General features: G+C 35.9%; 1 protein-coding gene and 1 pseudogene across 5 annotated transcripts in view; both read left to right on the top strand.

Annotated features, from left to right (window-relative positions):
* KDM2A (lysine demethylase 2A) overlaps positions 1-12,622 on the top strand; it is a 95,881-nt gene that overhangs the window by 33,261 nt on the left and 49,998 nt on the right. The window contains exons 2-3 of one of the 5 annotated variants that reach the window (XM_031448524.2): positions 178-314; positions 857-1,214. The exons of 3 other annotated variants lie outside the window; for them this stretch is intronic. In XM_031448524.2, the coding sequence (XP_031304384.1) occupies positions 1,206-1,214 (9 nt within the window). In that variant the 5' untranslated portion in view covers positions 178-314; positions 857-1,205. The remainder of the gene's footprint in view (positions 1-177; positions 315-856; positions 1,215-12,622) is intronic. One more of the 5 variants, XM_031448525.2, reaches the window with a different exon arrangement.
* LOC116152106 (large ribosomal subunit protein eL43-like) lies at positions 2,238-11,632 on the top strand (annotated as a pseudogene).

Raw genomic sequence — 12,622 nt, 5'->3', positions numbered from 1 at the left:
GATTGATTTTATCAAGTCAGAAGGTGCACAGTCCTAGGTTATCCTAAGACTGGTTAAAGTGGTAACCAGCAGATCTTTCCATTGTAGAGGTCTGTTTCTCCCTTTGTAATTAGTAAGTACTCTGGGTGTAATACTTTGGTCATGTAACAAATGAATATTTGAATCTATATTTTTCAGGCATGTGCTAGATTCTTGGGAGACAGCAGTAAAAAGAAAGATTTCTGCTCTCACAGAATTTGCCTTTTCCCCTCTAACTTTGAAGATAGTAGTAGGATTGCGTCTATCCTTGGAGAGGGTTGCATTTGCAATTTACGGTATGTTGATATCAGAAAAAATAGGATCATTGAAAAAGTACATGCCATAAGTACAGAATTTCACATGGGATAATGTAAAACTTCTGGAGATGGATGGGGTATTGGTTGCATAACAATGTGAATGTACTTCATGCCACTGAACCTGTACATTTAAAAAATGGTTAAAATGATAAATCTTACGTTATTTGTACGTTAGTACAAGTTTTTAAAAGTATATGTCATTATAATGCATCACTGAACTTAGCCATGTGTCACTGCCTTTTCTCTGATAATTTTCACCAGGCTTCTTGTTGGTCTGTTTGGACTGACAGAGAAACTCTTTCTGAGATAAAATTCTGTAGTTCAGTTCTGGTAAAGAGGAAGAGGCAGTGATGCTATGTTTCATCCACTGCCTCCAGTAGAGCCTGTCTTTGTGGCCTCTCAGGAAGACCGTTGTTGAGATCTCTGGGTGTCCTGGATTGTGCCCAGGCTGTGGGTGGAGCTTCAACTGTTGGTGCAGACAGGCTCTGCCTTTCACTATGTGCTGTTTCCGTTTGTTGCAGTTCGCCAGATGCAGGCCTGCCTTTGCCAGGATATGGAGAAAGATCTACAACTTAAACCATTGTCTGAATGCTGCCGTTTGACCCAAGAAATCTATAGATTCATAATGAGAGCAGTAACCATAAAGCAAGCAGCAAAGTGATTGTTGACCAGGTTGCTGTGAAGGCAGGCCCTTCATTTAGGAAGTAAACCCTGTGATTATGAGCAAGAGCTCTGTTTAGAGGGAAGGAAGGAGCACCATTATTTGTGGCTGATGGAGCTTGGATAACCTCTCTTGCCCACCTATTTGCCTGAATTGACTGTGGAAGAGAAGGTGGTAGGAAAAGCTTTAGTGATGGCTATGGCAACAGCATGATCATGGTAAGGTGAACTGTGACTTTCTTCAATTTGTAGACATTTTATGCATCTGAGACTTTGAATTGCCTTCATGTTGGAGAATATCTAGCTTATCACATTCTCATTTTTCAGTATACAGATTATAGGTTATATGTATATAGCCTTTGCTTTGACAGTAGAATAGGGAAATTAGTATGTTGTACAGTTTTTTCACAGTTTTGACTGAGCTGCAGTAGGAAATACGTTTTCTGTTAGGAACTAGTACTCTCATACACATGGGTGTATATAACTGTAATGAAAGTTTCAGGAAATGATACTTACCCATACTGTTTTCTGATACTCTCCATTTCATTTAATTCTATTCTTTCATTTAAAAACATGCATATATGACCTGAGTTGATTTTTATGACCCATGGTTTAAAGAAGATTGGTGTGGAAGAGTGATTCCCACAGTATGTTATATACCCAGGATTCTTTTATGTATAGGGGTTTATGAAGTCAAAACTATTTTCACAGTAATACTAAAATGTTATTTGCCCTTTTCTGTCTCATTCTTTAATAAGTAGAAATTTTTCCAGAAATACAGTGGCATTTTCCAGAATTACTTGATGTGCTGACATTGCTGTCAGGGTTAATGGAATGTATATTTGTGTATTCTTTTGTTTTCTAAAATTTTGTAAGGTAGTAGGATGTAAATGTGTTTTTCTTTTTTTTTCCAGAGATTAACTCAGTTTTTAGTATTCATAATGTGCTCTTACTAGCTACTTCTGATTATACCTGCTATAATCTCTGTACCCTCATTGTGGTCCAGTGAATCATTACTTTGAAATCCTGAAGTTTTCCTCGAGCCTTTGTGTAAATACAAGACATTGTCTTGTTTGACAGTTAAATGTTTAGAAAATTCCTCAGCTTTAATTTGTAATCATAAGACTGACATATATAACCCACATATACAAAAGCTGTTTGGGGTCTGCAGTAATTTTTAAGAGTGTGAGGGGTTCCTGCTCTCTGGGCTTAATTAGACTTAGTTTGTGCTGACATGGCTAACCCACCAAGAAGGTCAGAATCGTCAGTAAATGCGGGACCCGTTATGGTGCCTCCCTCCAGAAAATGGTGAAGAGGATTGAAATCAGCCAGCGTGCCAAGTACACTTGCTCCTTCTGTGACAAAACCAAGATGAAGAGATGAGCTGCAGGCATCTCGCACTGGTTCCTGCATGAAAGCAGTAGCTGGTGGACCTACAACACCTCTTCTGCCATCAAAGTCTGCCATCAGAAAACTGAAGGAATTGAAGGACCAGTAGAAGTGCCACCATTTGAAACATTCCTAGCCTGTAACAGATGGGTTAATTTATGTTATGTAACAAAATTTTTTTTGGAAAGTGTAAGGGGTTCCTGAGACCAGAACATTTGAGAACTTCTCGTGTAGGGGTTAAGAAGGTAGGCTTGTTTTTTTGTTTTATGTTATTTTTTTGTCTGTTTTTTGCACACTTTTTTGTGGTTTAAAAAATATATATAACATGAGATCCTATACTCAAGTTTTTTGTACAGTACTATTAACTATAAGAACAACGTACAACAGATCTCTAGAACTTTTTCATTTTGCATGACTGAAACTATACACACTGAACAGCAACTCCCCACTTGCCCCTTCCCCTCAGTCCCTGGCAACTGCTATTTCACTTTCTGCTGCTGTGAGTTTGACTAGAATATAGGCTTTTTAAATAATAGTTAGACTTCTGTTTGAGTCCTGGCTTGGCTACTTGTTAAGTAATCCTGGCTCATTACCTAACCTTTTTGGTTCTTTCTTTCCTCGTAACTAAAATTGACATTTTACTATCTTACTTCATAGGGTTGTTGGCAAGGATTAAATGAGCTAGAAAAATGGACTTGAAAGTCCTTAGCACGTAGGAAGCATTCATATGTTCACTGTTATTATGATAGAAGATGTGGTAACATCTAGTCACACTGATATTTAGCTGTAGCATTTCTTAGCAACACTCACCTGTATGAAACTGGACTGTCCAAGTCTACTCTGAGTACTTGTTCTCATTCTGCTCTTTCCTATGCCTTTAGACTTTTCTTAGTTAAGTGGGTTTTGTTTTCCAAACAAATTGTGATCTTCTTGAAATAGCAACTCTATGCTATTTATTTCTATTGTGTCTTAGAACTCAGCCTATAGTAAGCACTCAAGACATGTAAGTCCTAGTACAAAGGCGTTGGAACACAGGCTTAGAATCCCTATGAGTATGTTGGTGGGAAAAGAGCTTTTTAGGTCTCTGTTCTGATTCTTCACTCTCTCTTAGGAACTTTCTTCCACTACTAAGCAAGCTTCCTAAGCAAGTATAGTAAAGAATGAATTATAATTTATTAAATCACTTCAATTTCTTTGGTTATTCCCCATTTTTCGGTTGGCAATATAAAATTCCAACATAATTGGCATGCTTTTCACCAGAGTTTCTTTTATTACATCCCAACAATGCAAGAGAATCATAGCAATAGATGCCAAATAATTCAGATTAGGACAGTTTAATTCTCTGTAAATGTATGTAATGATTACTTCGGTAGCACCTTCTGAAATTTAGAGCCACACAGGCAAGCAGGCGTGAAAATTTTTTTACATCAAGATTTGAACTGTGTTCTAAGCCTTCTACTTTGGTTGGTCACTCTTTTTTTCTCCTTGAGCCTGTCTTCAGCCTTCTGTTCTGATCTAACTATCTTGATGTCCAGAAACTTGTTCTTGTGTAAGCAGGTTGCTGCTCTGTCTTGTGGCTCTACACTTCCCCTGTTCACATATGTTGGTTCCTTTAAGCTCCAGCCTAGAAATCAGCAACAGGAGAACCAACTCTACCACTTAGAACAGAGGCTTCTTCCAGATAACATCTTCTGGAAATGACTTCTTCATATTTAATTACTGGCAGTTTGGGGGTGGAGTGAATACAGTTGTTGGATTTCATAAAATTTCATCCCTAGAATTAGACATTTGGTATGAGGAGATTTAGAGATGGTGGAACTTAAAAGAGCTCCTGAAAGGGATAGACTTAGAAAACTTATTAGGAACCTGCCACTGGGGATGATAAAGAAGGAGCAAGTTTTATCTAATGTTTAGTGTTGTTTGAGAAAAGGCATGTGAAGATGACTTGTCTCTAGCCATGTAGACCACTTTTTTTGTGTGAAAGATAGTTGGTTTCTGAGGCCAATACTGATTCATGTTCAAAACAATTGCTAATATTTCTTGAGCACATATTGGCTACTGTGCATCTTTTGCCTCATTTAATCCTTATGCAGCCCTGTGCAGTGGCTTCTATTCTAATTGTTAGTTAAGTAGCTTACCTAGATGCTGCCACTACTCCATATAGTCTCTCTCTTAGTTTATAGGGCACTTGACAGTTGGCAGAGTTCTCATACGTATATTCTCTTTTAAACCTCACCACAATCCTGTGTGTTAGGTGAAGTTCTTGACATCTTCACACAAGAAGATTGAAGCTTAGGGAATTTGAAGTGCAAAGTAGTGGTACCTAAACACAGACCCATACCTACTTTTGACTCCAGTTCCTTTGTTCTCGTTATATAGTTTTGCTAAATACAATAGATAATAAATAGAGTCACACCTGAAAATGAATTTTCTAAGAATTTTCACTTAGTTGAAGGTGACTGGTAATGTTTTAGATGTCTGGAGAAATTTAGCAAATGTAATCATTAACTTGCATTATTGGTTTCTCTGGTAGCTAGAGTACAACTGCTTTATTAAGTATTCCTTTTACTATTGGACTTTTTAATGATGTGAGTCAGTTTACCACTCTTACAGTAACACTCCTAGGTGAATTCAGAAGTGAAGACAGTTTTCTGTGCCTTAACTTTAGTTGGCACAAATGGGTGACTGAAAACTAAGGAAATAGGTCTTGCCAGGATTATAATGTCATGGTAGTGGGGGAGGGGAGGAATATATGTATTTTGGGGGGACAATTTAAAATACCAGCTCTTGATCTTTTGCCAGTTCCTCCCAGAACTTTGACTCAGACGTGAAATTCCATGATTCCTCTAAATCTCAAGTTTGACAGTTTGAAGGAGGTCATATGTTAGTTAAGAGCTTGACTTTGGTGTATGAATCAAAACATTAATCATAGCTCCAGAGAGAAGTGCCATAGGGGAAAGCATCCTGATCAGCATATAGTAGGGCTGGAAATAGGTACATTTATATAATATCTTTTGGTTACAAGTGGCTGCTTACTATCTCCCCCAACTCACCTAAAACAGGAGAAGCAGCATGTGTGAAACAGTTAATGGTTTATATCATTTACTAAATAAATGTCTAGAGCCCATGTTTTCTAGAACAGGCTATCCTTTAGGTTCACTAAAGGTATCCTTTAGGTTTCTCAGTGACTGGCAGAAAAGTCGCTCTTACTTCCCCTTTAGATTTAAGGTAAACGTCTAGGGGCCTTTTATTTTTTTCTATAAATTGTTTTCCCTGACAAGTATACCAGTCTTTACCTTCTAGGAACTGAAATGGCTGGCTTGCACCATGTATCAAAATAGTGACTTAGAGTTGCATCAGTTACAGAAGATGGTGAAAAAACTAGGCATTATCTTCATTTTTTGTGTTCTGGATGTCTGTTGCTATAGAAACAAACCAGGCAGTAAACAGGAGTGTTCAGGGAGTATTTGAATATCAGTGGATGTTCACTGGCTAAATTTTTTGAGTTGAGGAGGAAACTGAATATTTCTGAATTCATTATTTTTTCCACTTTTGACTGTGTGCAGGTAATTTGAAGTTTATTTCCTAGTGATTAGGCGCTCTGAAATTCCCTTTTCTGCTCTAAGAAATGAACAGTTAGAAAAAGCAAATATTTAATGTTTCTTTTGTGTTATGATTTCACTTAACTCCGATTAATTTTTGAATGTCAGATAGAGTACCAAGTTTAGAAAATCATTCTGTGGTTACAAAAAGGAGATGAAGATTTGAAAGAGTAGGACAGAAGGTAGAGTGAGGAATTACACATCTTTATTTCCCAGTTACTTAAGAAATAAAACCACCAAGATGACTTTGACAATGATAGATGCTGTTGCTTGCTTATTTCCAGTTTCTCTGATGGTTTGACTAGGCTACTTTTGGAGGATAAACTCATCAAACTTCTTGCAGTTGATAGAAAGGGTCATATTACTGAGTACTGCTTTTACCAGTATCCACAGAGGAGACTATATGTATATTCTATTAAAAAGCTTTAGGGAAACAAAAATGTGCTTTTGGTATAATGTCTGAAGTCAAAATTATTTCTCTTCAAGTTGGTGTTGAGATGCCTATCTTCATCCTGAGTTTCAGAGAATGATTTTGCTGCTTGTAGCCAGTTTTTTTCCTTTACAGAAATGTGACAATATCATGATTAAATTTGTAGCAAACATACTAAACAGTTGATTATACCAAGTAGTATGTAGAAAAGCAGAGAATGTTGGTGGAAGAGATCCAGCACTTTAACTCACTTCTCAGCCAATTGGTTTTTTGGAGGGCATATTTGTGGTCGAGTAAGTGTATCCTGACTCAAAGAATTTCAGGGTCATTCTGTATATAGTAGGTATTTGACATTAGTTCTGAGGGAACTTTAGTGAAAAGTTCACTTTGTGTTGTATATATCCCTTTTCTTTTGAGCATTCCCAGCTTTTTTTTTTTAAATCAAAAGAGACTTAGGTGTGTATAAGCTTCTTGCCAAATTCTATAGATGATTCCTTCCTTTTATGGATTGCTCTGTCTAGTTGGAATTGCTGTGATTTGCTAATGTTTTTCATATATAGAAAGTGTTCTGTGTACTGTTCATCTCTGCAGAAGTTGATCTTAAATTAGCCCAGAAAATATTTGAAGACTGACCTAGCTGAACTTCCAACAAAAGAAATGCAAGCTTTTCAACCATGTCAGTTGATCAGTATACATTCTTTGTAATATATTAAGGCAGTTACGTTAAAAAACTAAAATGATGTGTCTTCCTTTATCCTTGTGCTCAGGCTGTTTATTGTTTTAAAGGCAGTAAATGTTACATCAAAAGATAAAAACTTGGGCCCAGATTTCAGTCATTGCAAGGCAGTGATTCCCACTGTTTTTGTATTACCTTACGGTGTTTCCATTAAAGTCCCTCATGAGGTGTAATGAAATTAACAAATTTTCTAAAAAATTACAACCTTTTATTTGTCTATCTGTCTGTCTGTCTGTCTGTCTGTCTGTCTGTCTATCTGTCATTAAGGAGGTACTGAGTGATCCAGTAGGGTAAGAGGGAAGCCCCAAAAAATTTGAAGAGGTCACTGCTACAGAGTAGCAACAAATAGTCTGTATTCATAGTCCTTGGAACTTAGTAGTTATATTGAATAAAGAAACATTTCCTCTTAAGTCACATCTTATGGGGAGCCTTCACCAACCACTCTGTTGGCTGTTCTTCCTCCTGGACTTTAATAAGATTTGTATACCTGTATTAATACGTATCACATTGAATTGTAATTACAATTTATTTACGTGTCTGTCTCCCCCTACTGGCCAGCGGTCTCCTAGGACTGCCTTTTATCTTTGTATGCAGAGCATTTTTGGCTGTTACTCCATATTCAGTGTGTTCTGTTTTTTGAGTAAGTGTTCAAATAGTAATTTTTGTAGCACAAACACCCATATAAACACACACACACACACACACACACACAGGGAAGGGGTAGACAGTGATCTGTCTACATACGTATCCCCCACAATGTGTGACCTTGTGGTAATTGTTAAGATTTTCAAAAATATGGAAAGAAAGAAAATGAGAACAGCACTTTGTAGTTCAGTTGATTTTTGGGATATATATATGTTCATACTTTTATGAAGGGGGCCAGGTGAGAACCCTAAGCTTGCTTCTTCATTTAAAGTATATATAAGAGCTTATTAAGCACTTAACCAAGTAGGGATTTGGTGTATGTTAGAAAGATTCAGATTTAATTCATATAGCTTTATAAGTTTATAAAAAGATGCCTCAAACTTTTTTAAAAGCAGTATTATAATGTGGGACATGAAAATCTACTTGTTACTTGCCATCTTACACCATAACCAGCAAAGAGGCTCTGTAATTAAAACTTTTCTCTCAGGTAGTAGAGTAAAATAGTCAGAATCTTAGAGAAAATAGGAGATGTAGAAATTAGTCTTGGTAAAAAATATTGGCAATTTCATCTTTACAGAGGGTGTGTAATAAATGTCATGAACTATAAATGCAGAGAATGAGCACAAACTTTTTAGTAGTATATACAATAAATGTTCTAACTTCAAAGCACTCTGTGTTATAAAATGGTCTCTGATTAGGAACAGCAGTATTTTTATTTCAGCCAGAATAGCTGGCTGTCCAGTAAAATAATTTGTCAAGTAAAAGCTAGAATCAGAAATCAGGAATGGTGGAATGTTAAGTTAACAGTGGTATAGCTAGAAATGTAATGTCCCTTAGCAGATACCAGAAACCCCCTGCTCTTGGGGAAGATCCTTTTCTAATCTTCTTTGTACCAAGCATGGTTTTCTGATTGATAGTCTCCTTTGTTGCCAACAGATCCCACCACTTTACCTCCTGTCTCTGCCAGAGCCATTTCAGCTGTCTGGGGTCTCCTTCCTTTGACAGTTACTTCCAGCTCAAGTTACTGGTCTGGGTGAAGTTTCATTCCAAAATGATTTCAGTAGTATAGAGTAGTGGTTAACCATTGGTTCTAGAACCAAGGGGCCTGGATTCTAATCCCAGCTGCATCAGTTACTACCTTTGTAACTTGGGCAGGTTACTTCTATCTTTTCGTTTTCCTTGTTTGTAAAGTTGAGAGAATAATATTCTTACAGGGGATGTTGTGTTTAAATGTGTTAATACATGCAGAGTGCTTATTATAGTACTTGGTATGTGGTAAGCACTCAAATGTTAGCTGCTGTTACTACTGTTATTTTGCCTTGGCATCATAGTTCACCTTCAGAGCAGTAGCCCTTCCGGGTGTCATTAATAAAAAAACAATTTCTTCATTCTCTGTCTCCTTTGTATCCCTTGGGGAATGAGAATTGCCTAAGGTCTCCAGAAAGAACTACCTCTAACATATGGTTGACTGAGATACATGGAAGTTTGTTTAATATAAAGAGATGGGGGGTGGGAGAACAGGAGGAAGAGGTGGAAGTCCCTAGGAGGGCTTGGCTACCCTGCCAACCCACCACCAGGTCTCTCTCAGAGTCCCTGGTTAGGACAGAGTAGGGCTGGGTCTGGAATTTAAATATTCTTTGAATAAAGGCAGACAGACCTGGGGCATTGGTATGTAGCAAAATTACAACATGGTATATAATGTTTAAAAAAAAGAAGTGGGGAGGCTGAGATTTTAGCTGGAATCAGATTGTAGAGGACTTTATTTTAAAACACAAAGGGACCTTCAGTTATTTACTTCCAAGGGAAAATTAGGATCTAGAGAGGTTAGGGTTTACTTAACTGCCTATGATGACCCAGCAAAGTAGAGTAGTAGAATTGACACTGGATAAGTTCTTTCTTTAGACACTTTTGCTTTCTTGTTTTTCTGCTATTATCTAAAAAGTTTAACTTAGGTCAGTTTTATCTTTCTTCTTCCTTTGTAAAATAATACAAATTCCTGATTCGCACAGGGTGATTATCTTAGTAAGAAAAACTGTTTGATATAAACTGATAAGACTTGTCCAGTGATTTTTAAAGGGTAATTTTTTTATCTATTACATTTTAATTTTTTTAAAATTGTGCTGAATGTATATATAACATAAAATTTGCCATTTTAACCATTTTTAAGAGGATAATTCAGTGGCATTAATTCACAATGTTGTGTAACCATCATTACTATTTACAAAACTTTTTTCATTACTCCAAATAGGAACTCTTAACCATAAAGAAGTCTCCATTCTTACCTGGTAACCTCTAATCTATTTTCTGTCTATGAATTTGTCTATTCTTTGTACCTCGTAAGTGGAATCATACGATATTTATCCTTTTATATCTGACTTATTTCACTTAACATAATGTCTTCAAGGTTCCTCCATGTTGCAGCATGTGTCAGAACTGCATTCCTTATAATAGCTGAATGATATTTCATTGTGTATATAAACACCATTTATCTGTCATTTATCTGTCGATGGAAATTTGGAACTATTTCCACCTTTTTTGACTGCTGTGGATAATGCTGTTATGAACATTGGTATAAAAGTGTTTGTTTGAGTCCCTGCTTTCAGTTCTTTAGGGTATATACCTAGAAGTGGAATTACTGGATCATATGGCAGTTCTATGTTAAATTTTTTGAGGAATTGCTATACTGTTTTCCACACAGGCTGTCACCATTTTATGTTGCCACCAGCAGTGCATGAGGGTTCCCCACTTCCTCACTAATACTTGTTATTTTGAGGGGTTTTTGTTTTTTGGTTTTTGGTTTTTTTTGAATGATAGGAGTCCTAATGGATGTGAAGTGGTATATCATTGTGGGTTTAATTTGCATTTCCCTGATGACTACTGATGTTGAGCATCTTTTCATGTGTATATCTTCTTTGGAGAAATTTCTATTTAAGTCCTCCTTTGCCCATTTTTGAGTTGGATTGCTTATTTTGTTGTTGATTTGTAAGAGTTCTTCATCCATTCTAGAAATTAATCACGTATCTGACATATGATTTGCAAATATTTTCTCCTGAACAATCCTGTGGTTTGCCTTTTCACTTTGTTGATAGTGCCCTTTGCACAAAAGTTTTTAATTTTGATGAAGTGCAATTTGGGTTGTGGCTTTTTTTTTTTTTTTTTTTGCTTTTGCTTTTGCTTTTGCTTTTGGTGTCATGTTTAAGAGAAATCCTCACTAAAGCCAGTATGTGATTTTCCCATGTTTTCTTCTAAGCTTTTTATAATTTTAGCTGTTATATTTAGGTCTTTGATCTATTTTGAGTTAATTTTTGTACTATATGATGTAAGGTAAGATATCTTCATTGTCTTACATGCAGATATCAAATTTTCCCTGTGTTATTTGTTGAAAATGTATTTAATCTTAATGTCTTATAGCCACATGTGGCTAGTGGCTAACATTTTGGACAGCACAGATCTAGCAAATCATGTAATTTTTCTCCTTTAATCTGTTAGTGTCTGAATAACATCAATAGATGGAGTGGAAATTCTCTGAACTAACAAACTGCTTTTGCCTTTCTGGCACAACTTGGTAGTTCATTAAATACTTAATAACTTTTTTTAGTCACTTGTCTGTGCTTCCTTTCATATAAAATTAAAATGGAAATTGTCTAGAAAAAGATTCTGCTTTCTCAAAAAATGTTATTAGGCAGTGTGCCTTCTGTTGGTCTACATCAAACTTTATTCGTATTATAGAAATACACTGCTTTACTTAAAAATATACATTGTACTACCTTTTTTCTTTTATAGATTGCCAGTCATTATTTTGTACTGAAATAAAATTCATATGCCATACAATTCACCCTTTTAGAGTGTACAATTTAGTGATTTTTAGTAAATCCACAAAGTTGTGCAAACATTACCAGTATCAAATTCTAGAACATTTTCATTACCCCAAAGAAATCCAGTAAACATTAGCAGTTATTCCCCATCTCTCTTCACTCTAGCCCCGGCAATCACTAATCTATTTTGTCTATATAGATTTGCCTATTCTGGACATTTCAGATAAATGTAATCATAAAAGACATAGAATGTCTTTTGTGATTAGCTTTTTTCACTTAGCATATTGTTCATCTGTGTTGTAGCATTTATCAGTACTTCACTCCCTTTTATTGCTAAACCATATTCCATTGTATGGATATGTACTGTATTTTATTTATCCTTCCCCAGTTGATGGACCCTTGGGGTGTTTCTACTCTGGCTATAATGAATAATGTTGCTATGAACATTTGTGTACACATTTTTGTGTGGACAAATGTTTTCATTCTCTTAAGTAGATAGATAGCTAGGAATGGAATTGCTGGGTCATATGGTAATTCTCCTTGACCAATTTGAAGAGCTGCCGGACTGTTTTCCAAAGAGGTACTGATCTGTGTTCCCACCAGCTGTGTGTGAGGGTTTTGCTTCTTTCACATCCTCACCAACAATTATTATCTGACTGGTAGGTGTGAAGTGGTGTATCTTGTGGTTTTGATTTGCATTTCGTTAATGACTAATGATGTTTCATGTGCTTATTGGCCAGTTGTGTATTTTTTAAATAATAATTTATCTTACTTTAATTATATGTTCAGTTAAAGTGTTTTTTTAATGCATAGGAAAAGTACTAAGGGAAGAAAATATTCCTATAATATGTAAAGGGTCTCAATTAAAATTATTTTGTACATAATTTATACAACTTTGTTATATTTATATGTAAGCATTTAATAATTTTGAGGCTATGGAAAGTGATATATTTTATGATTTTATTTATAATTGTTGCTAGTATATAAAAATAAAATTGTTTTTGTGTGTA

This window comes from Camelus dromedarius, chromosome 12, assembly GCF_036321535.1.
Source record: "Camelus dromedarius isolate mCamDro1 chromosome 12, mCamDro1.pat, whole genome shotgun sequence".
In the NCBI taxonomy this organism is placed as follows: Eukaryota; Metazoa; Chordata; class Mammalia; order Artiodactyla; family Camelidae; genus Camelus; species Camelus dromedarius.
This window is presented reverse-complemented; position numbering and strand designations above follow the sequence as displayed.